General features: G+C 36.2%; 1 protein-coding gene across 9 annotated transcripts in view; it reads right to left on the reverse strand.

Annotated features, from left to right (window-relative positions):
- EYA3 (EYA transcriptional coactivator and phosphatase 3) overlaps positions 1–21,145 on the reverse strand; it is a 99,221-nt gene that overhangs the window by 66,146 nt on the left and 11,930 nt on the right. For 2 of the 9 annotated variants that reach the window (XM_036347437.1, XM_036347435.1), the window contains exon 1: positions 7,192–8,463. The exons of 1 other annotated variant lie outside the window; for it this stretch is intronic. In XM_036347437.1, coding sequence (XP_036203330.1) covers positions 7,192–7,327 — 136 coding nt within the window. In that variant the 5' untranslated portion in view covers positions 7,328–8,463. Of the gene's footprint in view, positions 1–704; positions 729–971; positions 1,034–2,174; positions 2,424–7,191; positions 8,466–10,276; positions 11,831–16,894; positions 17,187–21,145 lie in introns of those variants that run through there. 6 more of the 9 variants (XM_036347436.1, XM_036347442.1, XM_036347446.1 and 3 more) reach the window with 6 other exon arrangements.

The raw sequence follows: 21,145 nt of genomic DNA on the forward strand, positions 1-21,145 counted from the left end.
TATGAAAAGAAGGATCCTTTGTTGTTGCCATCCCTAAAAATTACCTTCCACATAATTCCATCACAACATGTATCTAAGATATTACTTTCCATCAATACAGTATTCTTCCTTCCTTCCAAAAATTTGTAATTTATAAGACCGGAAATATAGAAACATACTGAATAAAGAATGCAAGTATTTACCACGTTCCTAGCATTAACCAATGTGCTAAAACTTTTAATATTAACATCTCACACCATTTTCTACAGTGGCACATGCTTACAATCAAAAGCCGAGTTTACTAGCAACCAGATGAAAGTGTTATATAACACAAACACAGTGATCCAGTATTTGACAATAACAAAAACTACGAAATTACAATACAAATCTTAGTATTCTCATTTCCATGTAGTTTTAGAGTTTAATATGATGGCTTGACATAGAACGGGAAAGTGGATTCTTAATGTAATGTAAATTAATATAATTACAACTTAGCCAAAGAGCCGATGAAATTATAAACACGCTCCGAGTTCATTTTTGTTTTAAGCACCTTTATAAGGCATTTGGATAGTAATGTCTTCATAATTTTCTAGTTTCAATTTTTAGAACTGTTTCTACATACAATTAATTATCACTTTTTTTTGGAGTTTGTTAGTATTTGTATGCCCTCATCATTAAAAATCTGGGAAAATCTGCAATTGAGAACAGAAATAATATTTCCCTACCTGCCAATGCTGACAATGAAAAAAACAGAAACTTTAGTTTGATTCAAAAAGGTCACATAATTTTAAATATTGTGACTTCACAAGCTCATAAATAAAAGCATGATCATTTTGTAATATGGCAGCCATAATTTTTAATCCTTAGAAATTAGAAGGGAAATAATTAGTAACAAATATTTTATTTCAAAATTCTAATAAGATTCTAACCACATAATTTCTGCTTTGTACCAAGTTCACCATAAAAATATTCAAGTATTAAGCTAAAATTACCCTGTAGTTATAAATGGCCACAGGCAAGAACTTGGGTTACTTCAAATGTGTTATTGTAGCTCTTAAACACAGAAAGAGAAATTTAAAATTAGGTATATAAATATTTTAAAACGCAATATAAAGGTCAATTTTTTTTTCAGTGAAAACACAGTATATATCAATTTTAATTGTAACACCAAGAGAAGTGTCTAAATAGAACAAACAGTCTGATTATACGCCCTAGAAGGGAAACTTGCAGCAGCTAAGTGTGCATAGAGATTTTCAAGAGTTAACTGAATAGCTCTGATACAGTTTTAAATAGAACAGGTAGCTCATAAATTTGATCATATTTACACTGTATTTTAGAAGTCTATTTACTACCCCTTTATATATTTACTACAGGTAGTCTATTTACTACCTACCTTATATATATTTATATATTTTCAGAGTACACCAAAGGCTATAGAAGTTTCCCTGGAAACAATCAATAGTATCCCTCCCAAAATTAAATATATCTCAGCAATAATAGTTATAAACAGTAGCCTTAAGAAGTATAAAAAAAAATGGTCTTAACCACTTAAGATTTTTATTAATATGTGGATTGCTTCAGAATTTATAAGAAATAAGTAATTAGCAAATTTTGCCATGATTCCCTCAAATATAATTATGTGTATGCCTTGAAGAATGAAACAAAAAGCAAAATACCCTCCTCTAATGGCTTTAAGATGATTGCTTCAAGTATTGTTATTCAACAATAACTGATCTATTCTAAAAGGAATCTATGAGCATCATCCTTATTCTATGGACCGGTCAACTGGGATTCAGAGATTTAAACAATTTGCCTGAGAATAATAGCAATCATTTTTCAGGTTTAAGTAGAAATATGTCAAGTAAAGAGACTAGAGGATAGTGGTGATAGCTGACATTGTGAGTGTACGTAATGCCACTGAATGGTATACTTTAAAATGGTTAAAATAGTTTTTGTTAAGCATATTTTTTGTAAAAAAATCAAAGCAAAACATGAGACTAGAAATACCAAAGCAATAATCAAATCTAAAAAGTGCTTATAAGTGGAGAAAAATCTATTTTAAAAAAATGTTGTCATAAAAACTGAGTATCAATGTGGAGAAAAACATATCCACATCATACACTATGATTAATTCTAAATATATGAAGAACAAGTAGCATTAAAAAAAAATGGAAAAAACAGAATAGTATACTTATCTCATCTGTAGAAAGAGATAAATTTTTGAGCAATAGAAGCATAAGCAACTAATCAACAGATCCGGTGATGTAAGATACACTTTCATGCAATGAAAAAATAATAAGCCTAAAATTAAAACAGTAGAGTAAATGTAAGCAACACCTGCAATAATCACAATAGATAAAGCTTAATGTCTACAATATAAATCCAACCAATTCAACATTTACCGATCATCTATTATGTGGCAAACAATGACTAACACATATATCCATCAAAAGATACAAATAGTTTTTAAGATCAAATCAGCATTTGGGGAAAAAGATTCTCCCTACTAAGTAAATTTTAATATTTTTAAGATACCACTTCATACCTATTCAACTACCAAAAATAAATCTAAAATAACAAAACCTAGAGTTATCTGGACTCCAAGAAGATAAGAAATATTCAGGCACAGCTTTAAAATCAGACTGTTCTCCAGTTAAAGAGTATAAAAGAGGTCATAAAATTGCCCATGATCTGAATAATTTTTCTTGTTCTTTTTTCCCTAAAAAGAAGCTAACTCTATTTTAAAAAGAGAAAGTTTGTTTTCACAGAAATGAAAAATTAGAAACAACCAACACATGGAGAATGGTTTACTTATGCTGTAATTATACAATCGAACATTCTATATTAAAATGAAAACTATAACCTAGTTCAATACAAGCTCATTTAAAATGTGAAAAAACCTAAGATTTCACAATAACTATAGAATAATGGCTTAAGTATAATTTGGTAAGAATCAAAAGCATAGACAAAGAAATACAATGCTGGATGCTTAAGGTTTATATAGTAAAATGTTTAAGTACATCACTTTTAAAATGCTTTTATAAAAATGTTCAAGTATTAAGCTAAAATGAGACATAAATTCTACATTCTGGCTCAGCCATTTTCCTCAGGAAAAAACTTCAACTTTGAGGGAAAAGCAATTTAAGTAGCAATGATCCTCCCTTACCCCCAAATCTTAAAAGAAGCCCATGACGACACTACAGACAGAAAGACTCATTTAATTTTCTTGCTCTGTCATCTCTTTCATAAGTCAAGTTAGACAGACACTACACACAAACCCAGGGTTGCTTCACTTCATGGTTCTGAGTAAAAGCTTTCAACTCCCAACAGTTAAAAGAATTTGGTATCAGAAGACATTTCACATTTGATTTTACTCTTCTGGACAGAAAAATAGTCACTCTGTGAATGGAAGAAAATTTATAACAAATGATGCTACAAGGAATATAGATTATTAAATTGTTAGAGGTAATCCTTATTTTAGGGTTGAGTAAACTAAAACCGAAGATGTGAAGGCATTGCTTCATGATGTCTGTAAGTAGCAGAACCAGTAGTGGAACCCAAGATTCTGAACTCCCTTGTCTTATTTCCCTTCATGTAGAATTGCGCATAAAACCTTCCCTTTTAAAACTGCATTCCCAGGAGGAGTCCAAAGAGGATTGTTGGAGAGGCTCTTCCTTTCCGTCTGGCTGAAGCCATTAGGTAAACCAAAATGGGCGAGCTTACAAGTACATCCAGGAGCTAGGGAGGAAGCAGCAGTCCGATGCAAAGCGCTTCCTTCTCAGGTGCGCTGCTGGCAGTACCGCCAGCTCTCTGCGCTCCACGGGGGGGGGGGGGGGGGGGGGGGGGGGAGCTCCCCCCTCCTCCCTCCCCCCTCCCCACCCGACAAAGCGCACAGGTTGGGCTACAAGGCCAAGCAAGGCTATGTCATATAACGAATTCGTGTGCACCGTGGTGGCCGCGAACGCCCTGTTCCTAAGGGTGCGACCTATGGCAAGCCTGTCCATCAGTGTTAAGCAGCTAAAGTTTGCTCGAAGTCTTCAGTCTGTTGCAGTGGAGCTCTGAGAGTCCTGAATTCTTACTGGAGTGGTGAAGATTCCACGTACAAATTCTTTGAGGTTATCCTCATTGATCCATCCCATAAAGCTATCAGAAGAAATCCTGACACCCAGTGGATCACCAAAACAGCCCACAAGCACAGGAAGATGCGAGGGCTGACAGGTGCGGGCGCAAGAGGAATGGCCTTGGGAAGGGCCACAAGTCCCACCACACTACTGGTGGTTCTTGCCATACGGCCTGGAGAAGGCGCAATGCTCTCCAGCTCCACCGTTACCGCTAATATGTTTGTAAAATCCTTACCTAATAAACAATTTAGGACAGTCATGTCTGCTTAAAAGTGTTCTTTAATTGGTTAAAACTAGTCTGCTGATTGTCTCATGAATGCATTGTCATATTATAAAAGTTAAAGTGCAATAACGTTAGAAGACTATAAAGTGATGGTGTGTCTCATTACTCTTAAGATAGATGCTTTTGTCTTGGCTTTATGTCAGCGATTTTCAACCTTTTTCATCTCATGGCACACATAAACTAATTACTAAAATTCTACAGCACACCAAAAAGTACTGTTTTGCCAATCTGACCAAAAAATAGGTATTTTGATCCATTCTTTTTTAAAAAATATATTTTATTGATTTTTTACAGAGAGGAAGGGAGAGGGATAGAGAGTTAGAAACATCGATGAGAGAGAAACATCGACCAGCTGCCTCCTGCACACCTCCTACTGGGGATGTGGCGGCAACCAAGGTACATGCCCTTGACCGGAATCGAACCTGGGACCTTTCAGTCCGCAGGCCGACGCTCTATCCACTGAGCCAAACCCGTTTGGCCCATTCTTTTTTAATTTGACAATCTAAGGGGGCTAGAGGTCAGTGCCCCTGACTAGTCAGGTACTGCATGTTTTAAAAAATTGTGTCCCAACAGTGTGCAACAGTATACTGACTGAAAATCACTCCTTTATCTTATTAGGGAGTTTTCTATGTCAGTGTTTGGTATCATAGGTGTAAAATTCTGTGAAAGAGTGCAAAACTAGCCAGTAGATTTGTTGGTGCATGTGATGAAACCTACAGCTTTATTAGGGTAATAATGCAATGCTCTCTGCTTGTTTGTTTACTCTCAAAGGGCTGTTTTTTGGAGTTTGAATTTTGCTTGGAAATGTGAAAGATAACCTAATCCATTCTCATGGTCCTATGCAGAAAAATGAAAGTAGGGGGTTCACATTTTTTAGATTAACCCAATATAACTGCTGCTTCTGAAAAAAGGAAAGTTTAAAAGAATGCCACCATTTTTAGAATTGAATGATCTTGTTGAAAGAGGGTTCTCTTAAAATTAAACATCCTAGTTTACCTAAAAAAAATAAAAATGCATTCCTAATATTACCTTAGGCTATTTATTCCCCTTCCTTCATTAATTCTCCAACTATTCTGTTATATTACTTTGACTTCGTGATATAGTAACATGTTCTTAAACTTAAAACTTCTTTTTAAATGTGTTATCTGGCACTTTAAGACTTACTGAAAATCCTAAAATAAGATTATTTTTTATGCTACTTTTTAACTTCCTGTACAGTCTAGCAAAAATAACAATTTGCTTTCTCTTTACAACCATAAATCTTTAATTTCTAATGTACAGGCTTTGATCTGTTAATGGAACAGGTAATTTTAATCACAAAATATATGAAAATAAATTTTTACCATTTCTAGTCAGAGATAAAAGCATATTTTAGAAAAACAAAGTATCTCCAAACCTACTAAAGCCTCAAAGTTATTAGAGAAAGATTTTCCTGCTTCATTATTAGTTAATTTAGAATTTTTCAAAACTACTTACTCCTCTGACCTTTACTGTGTAGTCTCTATAACTGGCAGTTAATTCTGCTAAAATTAATTTTCCCTTGTTTCTAAGATTCTGTGGAATCTTGATCCTAAACTGACAATGGCAGAGCCCACCTTCTTCTTTTTAGTATCTGATAGCACATGGCGGGCATTAAATAAATATTCATTCAATCAAACACAATTTCCAGGCTCTTGATTCCTCTAAATATTTACTTAAACTAGTTCTTTAAGAACCTTTAATATATTTAGAGGCACAAAAAATTAAAATCTTCACTTTTCTCATTTCTCACCAGGGATGCCTTAAGTCACAAATTTAATTCTTTACAAGGTTTTGTTAACTGATTTGAAAAACATCATTTTGAAGTTTGTGTTATCCAAAAAAAGCAAGAAGTGATAAACTTTATTTCAAATTTTAATATTATATTTATAGTAAGAGATCACAGCACTGATACTGCTTACTTAGAGGTTAGAAGCCTTTATTTTCCCTCACTTATTAGTAGGTTAAAGGTTTTTGTTTATTTTTAAAATTTGTCAGTTACTATTTACATTCAATATTATTTTGTATTAGTTTTAGATGTGCAGCATAGTGGTTAGACACTCACATACTTTACAAACTGTTCCCTCTGATATTTCCAGTATTCAACTGGCACCATACATAGTTATTACAATATTATTGACTACATGTTTTTTATGCTGTACTTTACATTGCCATAACTATTTTGGTAGGGTAAAGTTTTAAATTAAAAAGAAAGGGAAGAAAGGGAAGAAAGGGAGGGAGGGAGGGAGGGAAGGAAGGAAGGAAGGAAGGAAGGAAGGAAGGAAGGAAGGAAGGAAGGAAGGAAGGAAGGAAGGAAGGAAGGATTGATTGATTTACATCCTAATTCCCAGAACTGCTGATTGTTACTTTATTTAGAAAAGAGTCTTTGCAGGATTAAATTAAGGATTTTGAGATTAGATTATCCTTGATTACCTAGGTAGGTCGTAAGTGCCACCTCATGTCCTTATAAGAGTAAGGTGGAGGGGAAATTAGCTAACACATACAGAGAGAAGGTGATACAAAGATGGAGGCAGAGGTTGGAGGATATGGCCAGACTTCCAGCAGTCACCAGAAGCTGGAAGAAGCAAGGAACAGATTCTCCCCTTAGAGGCTATGAAGAAAGTGCAGCTTTGCCTTGATTTCAGACTTCTGGCCTCCAGAATTGCAAGAGAATAATAAATTTCTGATGTTTCAAACCTCCAAATTTGTGGTAATTTATTATGGCAGTCACAGAAAATTAATACAAATAGTATAGAAGTTTATTGAGTTTTTCACTCGTTTTGCTATTACCTCTCTGCTTTGGTTTGTTGGCCATCTGGCCACTGAAGAAATACACAAGCTGAAAACAAAGGTGGGGAATGAAGAAAAATACATAAATAAGACAAAACATGATTATACATACCGCTGTAAAAATGCTTCCACACATTAATAGGGTAAAAATAAAACACTCAAAAACTTTCCAAATAATTGGACAGTTTGCCTAACTGAACTGTCACATAACTACAAAGTTAGCATTCTCATGCTTTTGCTCTGAGCCGAACCCTAAATGTGTAGTGGAAGAAATTCCCAGCGAACAGTAATAACACTGGCAGTCCGAGGTATTATTTCATGGATCGTGAGAAGCCTTGCTGATCTAATAATGCCTTGAGAACAAACTCAAGTATAGTCCCTGACTTACGACTGTTTTGACTTACGCTTTTTCAACTTTATGATGGTGCAAAAGCAATACACATTCAGTAGAAACCGTACTTTGAATTTTGATCTTCTTCCAGGCTAGTAATATGTGGTACAAAACTCTCTTATGATGCTGGGTAGCAGTAGCTCCCAGTCAGGCACACAGTCACAAGGGTAAAGAACCAATACTCTAAATATATAGTGTGTTGCCAGTGTTTTTGAGATATTGTGTTCTCAACACGTTTAAGGTAAGCAAGACTTAACTATGATGTTATAGGTTAGGTATATTAAGTACATTTTTTACTTATATTACTAGAAAATGATTTATGATATTTTCAACTTATGATGGGTTTCAACCTATGATGGGTTTATTGCGGCTGCATCGCAAGTTGAGGAGCACCTGTACTACTATTAAAAAAACAGCACTTAAAATCAGAATACAACCACTATACTATTTGTTGTTTTGCTTAGGGGAAAAAAAAGAAGACTGCTTAATGGAGTTAAACCTGAAAGATACACAAGTCCTCTTTTCTAGTTGATCTTAACTAATAATCTTAGGCAAACTATGCCTCAAGACTGAAATTCATATTTTTCTATTTTGAGTGAAGTATTTATTTTTTATTTCTTTCACAAAGTCATTTTTTTATATCTATAGAGTGCAATGTGGTATCCTGAGTTGGATCTTGGAAGAGAAAAAGGACATTAGTGAAAAAAATAGTGAAAGCTAAAGTTTGTGAAGCCTGGATTTAGTTAATAGTAATGTCCCAATATTGGTTTCTTAGTTTTGACAAATGTACCATAGTTATGTAAGCCCTCCCTGGGTGGCTCAGTTGGTTGGAATGTCGTCCTGTACACTAGGAGGTTGTGGGTTTGATTCCCAGTCGGGGCGAGTACAGGAGGCAACCTATCGATGTTTCTCTCTCACATTGTTGTCTCTCTCTCTCTCCCTTCCTCTAAATATATATCCTGGGGTGAGGATTTAAAAACACACAAAAAATATTAACAAGAGGGGAAACTGGGTAAGGGGTACATGGAAACTCTCTGTACTATCTCTGAAACACTTCTGAAAATCTACTTCAGAATAATATTATATGAGCAGCACTGTTTTCTTTAAAAAATATTTAAATGGCTTATAGGCATAATACCAAAAGGGTGCAAAAATGTGTTAATCAAACTTGCTTTATGAAACGTTTCTAAGTTTGTGATCACATTTTTATAGTCAATCATTCCAAATGCACTGAATAGGAGCTTACTATGTAATGAGGCAAATCAGTCTAAGGGAAAGAGGTGGGATTCAGAGTCAAAAGCATTTAGCTCTATTACCTACCAGCTATAAAACCTTGGGCAAGTCAGTTTTAGATTCTCTTGTAAATATAGATTCATTTTATTTATTTTTTTAAATATATTTTTATTGATTTCAGATAGGAAAGGAGAGGGAGGGAGTGATAGAAACATCAATGATGAGAATCACTGATTGGCTGCCTCCTGCATGTCCCCTACTGGGGATTCAAGCCTGCAACCCAGGCATGTGCCCTTGACTGGAACTGAATCCAGGACCCTTCAGTCCACAGGCCGACACTCTATCCACTGAGCCAAACCAGGTAGGGCTAGATTCATTTTATTTTATTTTAATTCAATTAATGAATACTTGGGAAAAGAGTCTAGTACCATGCACAGTGCCTAACACATAGTAGAGGTACCCTAAAAATATTAGTCCCCTTTGCTTTCATAAGTGTCTTACTAAGCACTGGGAGTGGAAGAATAAATCAGGACCATTTCCATAAGGCATTCACAGTTCAGTGGATTTCTTAGGTATGACACCACAGCAAATTCATAAAAGAGAAAAAGGAATAAATTTGACTTTATTAAAATTTAAATCTTCAAAATTTTTCTATGAAGTCATAACTGAGTTTTCACAATGGTCTTTCCTCAGTCCACACCTTATTTGCATTTTCTGCTAGATTAGATGATGCTGACTGAATGTCCCATCTGTACTACATTCCTTTTGGGGTACCTGAAAATTGCTTTCTTCACCCACAGGGTAAGCCCTTTAATCCTTACATATAAAAAATACATATATATATGTGTACTTTTTCTTCTTCCTAAGTAATTCTACCAACCCCTAATAGATCTGTCAGACTGAAGGAACCCTGAAAATCTACAGAAAAAGACTGCAACAATTAGTGCACACTTCCTTGTGCCTCAACTAGTACCAAGTACCATCAATCTTTTAAGTTTTGCCTAATGCAATAAGTAAAAGATGATTCCAAACTGCATGCTTTATATCACTAATTATAAATAAAAATAAGTGTTTTCAGTTGTTTGACTCTTATTTCTGATAAACTGCCTAGTCATCTTTTGCCAATTACTATAGGGTTGCTGATCGTTTTCTTAATATTTGGTATCAATTCACTGTAAATTATGGAAATTAGCCTTTTCACTTATACATTTTCTCTCTCCTTGTCATTTGTCTTTTGACTTTGTTTATGGCATATGTTGCCAAATAGAAGTTATGATTTTTAGGAAATAAAATTTGCCAAATTTTTTCCTTTGTAGTTTTTAGGTTTTGTGCCGTTTTTTAGGCTTCCACAAGACCAACTTATAAATAATGATTCACCCTTCTATAACTTTGATGGCTCTATTACTTACATTTACATATATGCTTAGAGACAATAATAGCACAGTGATTAAGAGAACATACCATGGAACCAGAATGCCTATACTTGAATCCCACTTTCTGCCACTTAATTGCTGTGTGACTCTGCATCAATCTCCCCATCTATAAAATGGGGGTAAAACAGTATCTCACAAAGTTGTTGGGAGAATTAAATATATTAATAAATATAAAGAGTTTATGATAGCTGCCCTGATACATAAGTGTTAGGTGTTATTTGACTGATCCACCAAATACTTAACCACTTGTCCTAATACCATTTACTAAATCTTGCCATTTTCTCCAATTACTTGAAATGCCAATTTTATAATGCATAAATCCATATATATATATATATATATATATATATATATACACACACATATTTATATATATATGCAATTTCTAGATTTTGTTATTAGTCTATTTGTTTCAGAGTCTATTTGGTACTTCCTCGGAAACCAACTTGAAATATTATAATTTCCTAACATACCGTAGAGGTGTTTTTTTTCATGTGTTTTAATACTTGAAAGGCTAGCTTCTCTTCTTCCTTCTTCTTTCTCACATTTTATGCTTTCCAAATGAACTTCACAGTAATGTTGTCAAGTTTTAAAAAACTAACAATATTTTAATTTAAATTGCATTAAGTACATAAAATAATTTAGGGAAAACCAATAAGTTTACAATATTGAGCTCTCCTAAGAGCACAGTATTTCCAGTTAATCTTTTTAAAATGTCTCTTAGTAGAGCCTCTCCATTTACTTATGTTGGTATCTTATCTTTTTGTTTCTTATATTTTTCGTTATATTTTCTAAAGAAGCTGCTTTTTATATATAGGAAAGCTGATGATTCTGGTACATTAATTTTGTAAAGAGCCACGTTACCAAAGTCTCTTATTGTTTCTAACAACGAGAACAGTAAAATGGTTGATTCTTGAGTTTCATGTATATATTGTCCCCTGCTGCACAAAAATTTTGCTTCCTCTCTCCCCAATATTAATCTTGGATATTGACTTACACCTTCACTATAATATTATGTAACAGTGCTAAACGTTGGGCATCCTTTTCTTGTTCCTTACATTAATAAAAATACTTCTAGCATACCACTCGCTAAGCATGACAATGGTTTTGGTTTGAAATAAAATTTTTCTTAATCATGTGAAATAAGAATTCATCAATTTTAATTACACAGAGAATGCTTATCAGGAATTGATATTAATTAGGTCAAATGCTTTTTTGGCATCAAAAAAATGATCATGTGGTTTTCTCTCACCTATTAATAGAACATGTATATAGATTTCCTAATACTGAACCACATATGCATTTATTTCAGAGCTGAAACCCTGGGGCTGAAGATTATTTTCATGTACTGTTGAATTCCATTTGCTAGTACTGAATTGAAGCTACATTAATATTTGTAAAATTTTTTCATATTTTCCTGTTTCATGCTGCCTAGAAAGTTTACAATCAATATTTCATTAGCTTTCTTAAAAGAATTGTAAACTTTTTTCTTTATCCATGCTCAACCAGTGTGCTGCAAGAATTTTTAAAACATGTAATACCTGACTAGTAAAGGGCATTGACCTCTTTTCCCTTAAATTGTAAAATTAAAAAATGAAAACAGCCAAAACAAATAATAGCCATCCAATGTGAATGAATCAAAATTATACCTATTTTTGCTCTGGCTTGGTAGCTCAGTTGGTTATCGTCCTGATACGCCAAGATTGTGGGTTTGATCGCTGGTTAGCGCACATACAAGAATCAACCAATGAATGCATAAATAAGTGGAACAAGTCAGTATTTCTTTCTCTCTCTCTCTCAAAAAATTAATTTAACAAAATAAATTATTTTTGTCAGATTGGCAAAAAATATAATACATTTTTGGTATGCCGGAGAATTTTAGTAATTACTGCCATGAGATGAAAAAAGGCTGAAAAATCACTGCTTTAGAAGAGACATACGTATCTCTTCCTTGGGTATTTGAAATAGCATACCTATGAAAATATCTGGGTCTCAAGGTGTTTGTGGAGCAGTCCTTAAGACAACTTTAATTTCTTCAATGTTATCAGTCTATTAAATTTCTCTCTTCTGGCATCAAATCTGTTAATGTTTTTCTAAAATAGCCACTTCATGCTTGAGAAAATAACCATTATTAAAGGGGATAACCAAGTCATTGCAATTACAAATCACATTTTTAGTATGACCACATGTGCCTGTAGAAATAAACACCAACTAATTAGATCAATCAATGCATATTTTAAAACTTCAAAGAATTATTCACCACACCTGCCCAAATAAAATTTTAGCAAATAATTTCTCCATCTTATGACTGGGCCTAAGTATTTTTTAAATGTGTGGCTTAACTTTAATAAAATAGTGTCATGGGAATAAGAGATAGTAATGAATAGAACTTGAAAATCTAAAAAATAAAACAAAATAAAAACAAATAAAATAAAATAGCCACTTCATCCAGATTGTCAAAATTATTTGTATAGTGTGTAGTTATTTCATAAGCACTGGAGATAAAGCCCTGTGCAAAAAGACAAAGTCCCTGGCTCTCACTGCGTGGATATTCTAATCAGAGGGAAGAGACAGATAACCAGTAACTTATTATTTAAGTAGTGGTAAGAAAAATGAAAAGGGAGAGGGAAATAAAGAATCTAATTCTGCAGTCTGGATTCTTTGTCACATGTGGCCACTGAGGTCTCTGCTATTAGTATTAATGATGAGCTACTGATTAGACAGATTTCCTTAGAAAATCTTCCAGTCTAGACTGCTGGGCTCTGTATGTATATCAGGGCACATACTTAACACTCGGCCAGTCAATTTACAAATCTGCCTTAGTCTTCACTACCTGCTTGCACAGAGCTTAAAGATGAACCAGAACTGACAGCTTAGGCCTTCTCAGGTCTTTCCTGAACATGCACACAGCCCCACGCATATACATCTTTCAGATTTCCCAGGAATATATCAGAGCTTCTCAAATCCCCTAATGGCTATCTCATTCCTCAGCTATTCCTTTTAAGCTTTTTGGTTAGCTTGTTGTTTGTCCCAACTGTTATTCACTATCACAGGCAGCCAAGATGTTCAACAACTGCCTCTGTTTCCAATGAATACTCTGATGGGCAAAAGGCTATTTGTACAGGATGAGCTCCACATCAGGTCAAATACAGACAGTCTTGTGAATGTCTTTCAAGGAACCACCAAACAGGTCAAGTAATGACAATTCCCTGGGAATGGGGCTTTGAAGGAGTTCCAATCTTGTTCTGCCCCTTCCAGTGGCTTCTGGAGGCTGCTAGTTTTCACCATGATTGGGGCAGTTGGTTTTCAAGGCTACTGTGGAGCTGGAGAGAGGGGAATAGAAACAAAGCAAGTTAAAACTCTACAAAGTATACTGTTTTTGCTGAAATTCAGCCATTTTTCTTGAGTAAATGTTCCCAGATTGCTGCAAGCCTTTGGTTAATTCTCATAGTTCTGGAAAAAGTTGTTCTATTTTTGTCAGTGTTCTCATTGCTCTTAGGAGAAAGTTTTCAGAGGTTCTTTCTCTGCCATTATTGTTGACATCCTCTGCATCTGATTTGAGAAACTCCTTCAGCTCAATCTTCATACTTATTAATTCAGTCTCTTTTTTATTTTTAAAATTTCAATATTTACATTTCTTATTTCTTCTGAAATTACTGATAATTCTTATCTTTAAATTTTCCTTCAGTTTATACTATTCATTATTTCCTTAGTTTCGGTTGCATTTGCTATCTCTCATAGTATTAATTTTTCTCAAATGACTAATTAATCTAGGTTATTCGTTCATATTTGTATTTTGGAAGTTTCAACTAAACAGTTTTTTCTCAGAGTGGATGAGAATCTTTGTTCATCTGTTGTTATATGCAGGTTCTAGTTATATGTTGAGTGGCCAGATTATTATAACCAGCCAGATTATTATGACCACCCCATCAGTACTTCATTGACACTTTCAAAAATACTGAATATTGAAAACTTCCTAAGCAAATACTCTCAAGGTTTTATTATTATTATTGCTTGCATAACTAATTCACTTCATTGTACTGTTGGGGTGGTCATAATAATCTGGCCACTTAGTGTATATACCCACTTCCAGTGCCTATAGAAGAGGGGTGAATTATGCTGTTAGGCAGTATCTGCAGTTAACTGGCTTTCTGGATATGAATCCCTAGTCTATAATTGCTTCAGTCTATTCTTGCTTCTTTCTCTAACGTCAAAATTCACTCATTCATTTATAAAATATTTACTGAGTGTCTACTATATGCCAGGCACTAGTTTAGATACTGGGAATTTAGTAATGAGCAAAGTCCCCAGACTCAAGGAAACATATTCTAATAGAAAGATAAACAGATACGTAAGGTAATAATTTCACAAGATAACCAGTACTATGAAAAATAAAACAAAGTAAAGAATAGAGAGTAACTACAGCATGAGTAGGGAACCTTTCTTCTGCCGAGGGCCATCTGGATATTTACAACATCATTCGTAAGCCATACAAAATTATCAACTTAAAAATTAGCCTGCTGTATTTGGTCAAACATTTAATTAACTCACCCCCAATGCCTTGGCAGGGCTAGACCAAATGATTTTGTGGGCCACCTTATATGGCTCGGGCCAGCCTTTCCACACAGGGAAGCTATTTTCTTTCTTTCTTTTTATTTTTGGGGGGGAGGGGTTAATCCTCACCCGAGGATATTTTTCCATTGATTTTTAGGGAGAGTGGAAGAGAGGGGAAGACAGAGAGAAAGATAAATGTAAGAGAAACACACCGATTGGTTGCCTCCTGCACGTGCCCTAAGGGTGTGGGGGGAGCCTGCAACCGAAGTATATGCCCTTGACCGAAATCGAACCTGGGACCCTTCGGTCCGCAGGCCGACACTCTATCCACTGAGCCAAACCAGCTAGGGCTATTTTATTTGATTTTTAAAATTTTATTTTTATTGATTTCAGAGAAGAAGGGAGAGGGAGAGACGGATAGAAACATCAATGATGATACTCACTGACTCCTACACACCCCCTAATGAGGATCGAGCCTGCAACCTGGGCATGTGCCCTGACCAGGAATCCAACTGTGACCTCCCGATTCATAGGTGGATGTTCAACCACTGAGTCACACTGGCCAAACTAGGGATGCTATTTTAGATAAGGTGATTTTTCCCTGATGTGGTAACATTTCATCAGAGATCTGAATAATGAAAAAGAAAGAGCTATAAAAATATAGCTCCAGCCAGCGTGTCTCAGTGGTTGAGCGTCGACCTATGAACCAGGAGGTCACGGTTCAATTCCAGTCAGGGCACATGCCTGGGTTGTGGGCTTGAGCCCCAGTATGGGGCTTGCAGGAGACAGCCGATCAATGAGTCTCTCTCATCATTGATGTTCCTATCTTTCTCTCCCTCTCCCTTACTCTCTGAAATCAATAAAAATATATTTTTTTTAAAAGAGAAGATGTGAAGGAGGGCTTTCAGAAGGAACTAGTAAGTGTGAAGAAACTGAAAGGATAACATCTAGGCATGTCTGAAAATAGCAAAAAGGCCAATGTTAGCAAGTGAATGAGGAGTTGGAAATGAGGCCTGAGAAGTAGGCAAAGGGCCAGATCACACAACCTTGTAAAATACAATAGAGTTTAGGAAGGCAATGGGTGCTTCAGGCAAAAGAATGACATGACCCCTTTCATAGGGGTCGCCTAAGACCATCGGAAAACACATATATAATTACATATTGTTTTTGTGATTAGTCACTATGCTTTAATTATGTTCAATTTGTAACAATGAAAATACATCCTGCATATCAGATATTTACATTACGATTCATAACAGTAGCAAAATTACAGTTATGAAGTAGCCACGAAAATAATTTTATGGTTGGGGGTCACCACAACATGAGGAACTGCATTAAAGGGTCGCGGCACTAGGAAGGTTGAGAACCACTGCTAGAAGGAAATTTATGCCCTCTCCAGGCAGATGGTTCAATGTTTGGAAAACTTTTCTCTGGGCTTTATCCAGGGGACACACACCAGATGATCAAAATTGAGAGCAAGGGCCAGGAAATTTGATGAATAGGCACCCTTCCATTCTTCATTTTTGTTTACTTGCAGGGGTCCTCAAACTACGGCCCGCGGGCCACATGCAAATACAAATATTGTATTTGTTACCGTTTTGTTTTTTTACTTCAAAATAAGATATGTGCAGTGTGCATAGGAATTTGTTCATAGTTTTTTTTAAAACTATAGTCCGGCCCTCCAACGGTCTGAGGGACAGTGAACTGGCCCCCTGTTTAAAGAGTTTGAGGACCCCTGACTTAAAGATTAGTACATTTCTGAAACTTCTATACATACTTTCAGCTGTGATCTCTACTCCTAGTTTCTCTACTGATGCAATCTGTTTCTTATCTTTCAGAAATTCACCAAAATCTCATCAGCTGATGGCAACCATTTTTTATTTGCCACCTTTTAAAAAACATCTAACATATCTACTAACATATTTACTTAGAGTCCTGCTAAAATAAACACAAATATCCAGTAGCTCTGCATTGAGCAGACATCCCTTAAGGCTTATTTAGAGTGACTTTAAGAGGACCTTTTAGCTCTCATAATTCATGCAACAGCACAAATCACATTTCTGTGCCCAAACAATATTGCAACCAACTGTACCTTCCCTGATGGACTTTCTGCAGAGAGGCAAAACCCATCACCATGCTGGACAACTCCTTCCATATAAATAAACAGCTTGGCCAACTGACTCTGGTAAAGTTGATGAATTCTTCTAGCTTCTTTATTTGGGAGGCATGACTGATAACATATCATGGTACTGTCAGCTGTAGGAATATTTATAGTAACTTTACACTTAACACACTGCGGACCAGTAGTTTTATCGCTAGCTTTACCCAGTGGGTAGATAAGTTTCTATTGAACGAGTACAAAAAATGTTTTACATAAATGTTAAATGCACACTTTAAAATTAAATACCCATTGCATTCTGAAGTTATTTATTACATGTTCTTACAAGCTAATATCTTTTTAGAGTATGATACTTTGTAAAAGCGAGAATTCTCATGATCCGTCCCCAATGTGTTAACAGAACACTATAGAATTTACTGAGAAAAAATATTTGAAATACACTTAGGCTGTACCAAATTTTTAATAGGAAAAATATTTTATCCAGAACAGATTCTCTAAAGAATTGTTTTTACAGTTTCTAATATTACTTCTTGAAAAATCACCCTTTCAAGTTGTTTATTAAATCTTTAATAAAAAATTAACATAAACTTTTCCCCACAAGCTTTCTTTAAAATAGGAAGATGTGTTCCACAGGAAAAATTCTAAAACCACAGTAAAAAGTATTGAGAAGAAAGGAGTTAACCTGAATTAAATGTGTCAAAGTAAGCTTAATATAATAATCCAACAGTTCTACTACATTCCTTCCAACCCTCCTTGGATGAACCTCTCTTTTGTTTTTAACTTGTCAGTTACAAAACAAGAATTTCTCTAATGTGTGAAGATCCAGACTCCATAGAACTCACAGCCTCCAAAACTTTATCTTCATTTTCCTTTAATCTGTGAAGTGAACATTTCTACAAGAAGCACAATATTTTCTGTAGGTGCTATTGATACCACTGTAATAAACCCAGTCATGAATTAACTGGATAGGAGCAAAGGGAAAACCAAATAGACGCATGCCTATTAAAGTCTGGATGAAATAGGGAAGGTACTTGTCTGTCAGTCACACCTGGGAACAGGACATTGGCCAGAGTAGGCATGGCCACTGCAAGGGCAGGAATATTTGTGATACATAATCTCCTAAACAAAGAAGTTCCCTCTCTCTTGCACTCTTTTGCATTGGGCTCCTGGCTCTCTTATTGCAGGTGGCACACTCCCATACATTCACCCACACAATGGACTGATGAACTGTGACTAATCTTATGCTACACCAGACCCAGCTCCACCATGGAACAGAAACCCTGGACATTGGCTTTGCTTCTAGCTCTGATGAATCCTCAGCTGCACCTCTTTCAGGACTGGTTTAAGGGAAATGTAACTTTTCAAACTGAAGGCTATAATTCCACACAAAGCTTTCTAACACGTCTCATCCTCCTGTGGGGGCCTCCGGAAATTCTTATTCCACCAATACTCCAAGAACCCCACTCCCACTAGCAACAGAGAAAGGCCATCCATACATTTCTCCAATAACATTATTGCCTGACATATGGTATACTTCAATATGAATATTCTAGAAATGCATTGCTTCCAGTAATATAGAAAGATTTTTACTCTATTTCATCCATTTTTAAAGTCAAAATTCTATATATCTATATATCAATGAGCTCTCCAGAGTAATCTGGATAAAATTTATTATATACTATACTAATAGAAATAAGTCTTTTGAAATGTCTTTAGCTGTGAGAAAAACTATAAAATCTAGGTTTGCCCTGGCCAGGTGGCTCAATTGCTTGGAGCATTGCCCTATACATCAAAAAAGTTCTGGGTTCAATTCCTGGTCGGGCTGTGTACAGGAGGCAACAGATCCATGTTTCTCTCACATGGATGTTTCTCTCTCTCTCTCAAATCAATAAACATATCCTCAGGTGAGGATAAAGAAAAAATAGGAGGAGGGGGGGACCAAGATGGCGGCATAGGTAAACACCGGAGATTGCTGCCTCCCACAACCACTTCAAAAATACAACTAAAAAACAGAACAGACATCACCCAGAACCACAGGAAGGCTGGCTGAGTGGAAATTCTACAACTAGAAGGAAAAAGAAAAGCATACTGAGACTCAGAGGAGGCACAGTGCGGAAGTAAAATACTAAGGTGCGGAGGTGCGTGTGGAGCGGGCTGGCGGCTGAGGGCACGGTTGTCGTTTTCAATCGGGAGGGAGTCTCAGGCTCTGAGCTCCAGGTCCGGGCAAGTCTCTAGGGACCCAGACTTATATGGGAGAAGCGGGACTGTCTGGCAGCGGTCGGAACTCGAGGGCAGCTTTCTCTCCGAGGGGCTTGCAGCGATTACCGGGACATTGAGAAGCAAAGCCTCTCAGGGCAGGACTGAGAGCAGCCATAACTGCTAGCCCCACCCTGTTGATCCCCCGGAACCCGCCCCGCCCAAGCCCTGCAGGGAGGCTTTTGCTGGATAGCCTCAGGCAAAGGCTAGATTAGCACCTCCCTAGAAATCCAGGAGCCAGGAAGCCCAGAGGTCAGAGTGGGACCATCCAGTTTACAGTTCCATGGAAACATAAAGGACACACTCAGGGTGCAGACTCAGTGAGCACCAAAGCCCCATTGAAGCAAGTCTTGCCCCAGAGGGGTGTCTCCAGCACAGAAGTTCTCCCACTGCAGACACAGCTGATTCTCACAGCCAATTGGCCTGGAGGCCAATTCCTCCCAGTGATACCTACAACAATCAAGGCTTAACTACAACAAGACTGTGCACAAAGACCACAAGGGGGTGCACCAAGAGTGTCCTCCTCAGGTAATTGGGGAGGCTGAACCACTGGGCCCTAGAGGACACTTAGCACAGAAAACCACTGTATCAACACAGGGAAGCATAAAAAAATGCAGAGACAAAGAAAAAGGACACAAATGACAGAAATGGAGGAAAGCAAACTACTGAATATAGAGTTCAAAACCACACTTAAAAGGTTTTTCAAGAATTTTCTAGAAACAGCCGATAAATTTAGTGAGATCCTCAAGAAATCAAATGAGACCCTCAAGGTTATGAAAAAGGACCAACTAGAAATTAAGCATACACTGACTGAAATAAAGAATATTATACAGAGTTCCAACAGCAGACTAGAGGATTGCAAGAATCAAGTCAAAGATCTGAAATACGAAGAAGCAAAAAACAACCAACCGGAAAAACAAAAAGAAAAAAGAATCCAAAAATATGAAGATACTGTAAGGAGCCTCTGGGACAGCTTCAAGCACACCAATATCTGAATTATAGGGGTGCCAGAAGAAGAGAGAGAGCAAGATATTGAAAACCTATTTGAAGAAATAATGACAGAAAACTTCCCCTACCTGGTCAAAGAAATAGACTTACAAGTCCAGGAAGCGCAGAGAACCCCAAACAAAAGGAATCCAAAGAGGACCACACCAAGACACATCATAATTAAAATGCCAAGAGCAAAAGACAAAGATAGAATCCTAAAAGCAGCAAGAGAAAAACAGTCAGTTACCTACAAGGGAGTACCCATACAAATGTCAGCTGATTTCTCAACAGAAACTTTGCAGGCCAGAAGGGAGTGGCAAGAAATATTCAAAGTGATGAATACCAAGAACCTACAACCAAGATTGCTTTATCCAGCAAAGCTATCATTCAGAATTGAAGGTCAGATAAAGAGCTTCACAGATAAGGAAAAGCTAAAGGAGTTCATCACCACCAAACCAGTATTATATGAAATGCTGAATGGTATCCTTTAAGAAGAGAAAGAAGAAGAAAAGGTAAAAATACAAATTATGAACAACAAATACACACCTATCAACAAGTGAACCTGAAAATCTAGTGAATAATCTGATGAACAGAATGAACTGGTGATTATAATAGAATCAGGGGCATAGAAAGGGAGTGCACTGACTATTCTTGGGGGGGAAAGGGATGTGGGGGATGCGGGAAGAGACTGGACAAAAATCATGCACCTATGGATGAGGACAGTGGGTGGGGAGTGAGGGAGGAGGGTGGGAACTGGGTGGAGGGAAGTTATGGGGGGAAAAAAGAGGAACAACTGTAATAATCTGAACAATAAAGATTTAATTTAAAAAAATAATAATATCAAAAAAAAAGAAAAAGAAAAAATATGTTCAATTCGTTAAATCTTTTATTTCTCCAAACTTATTTACTCCTTCAAAAATCCACCACCCATAATTTCAGTGCTGTCATTTCAACAGAGAGTGTAAATACTTTTTTTGGAGA

The sequence above is a fragment of the Myotis myotis genome, unplaced genomic scaffold, assembly GCF_014108235.1.
Source record: "Myotis myotis isolate mMyoMyo1 unplaced genomic scaffold, mMyoMyo1.p scaffold_m19_p_2, whole genome shotgun sequence".
NCBI classification, from domain to species: Eukaryota; Metazoa; Chordata; class Mammalia; order Chiroptera; family Vespertilionidae; genus Myotis; species Myotis myotis.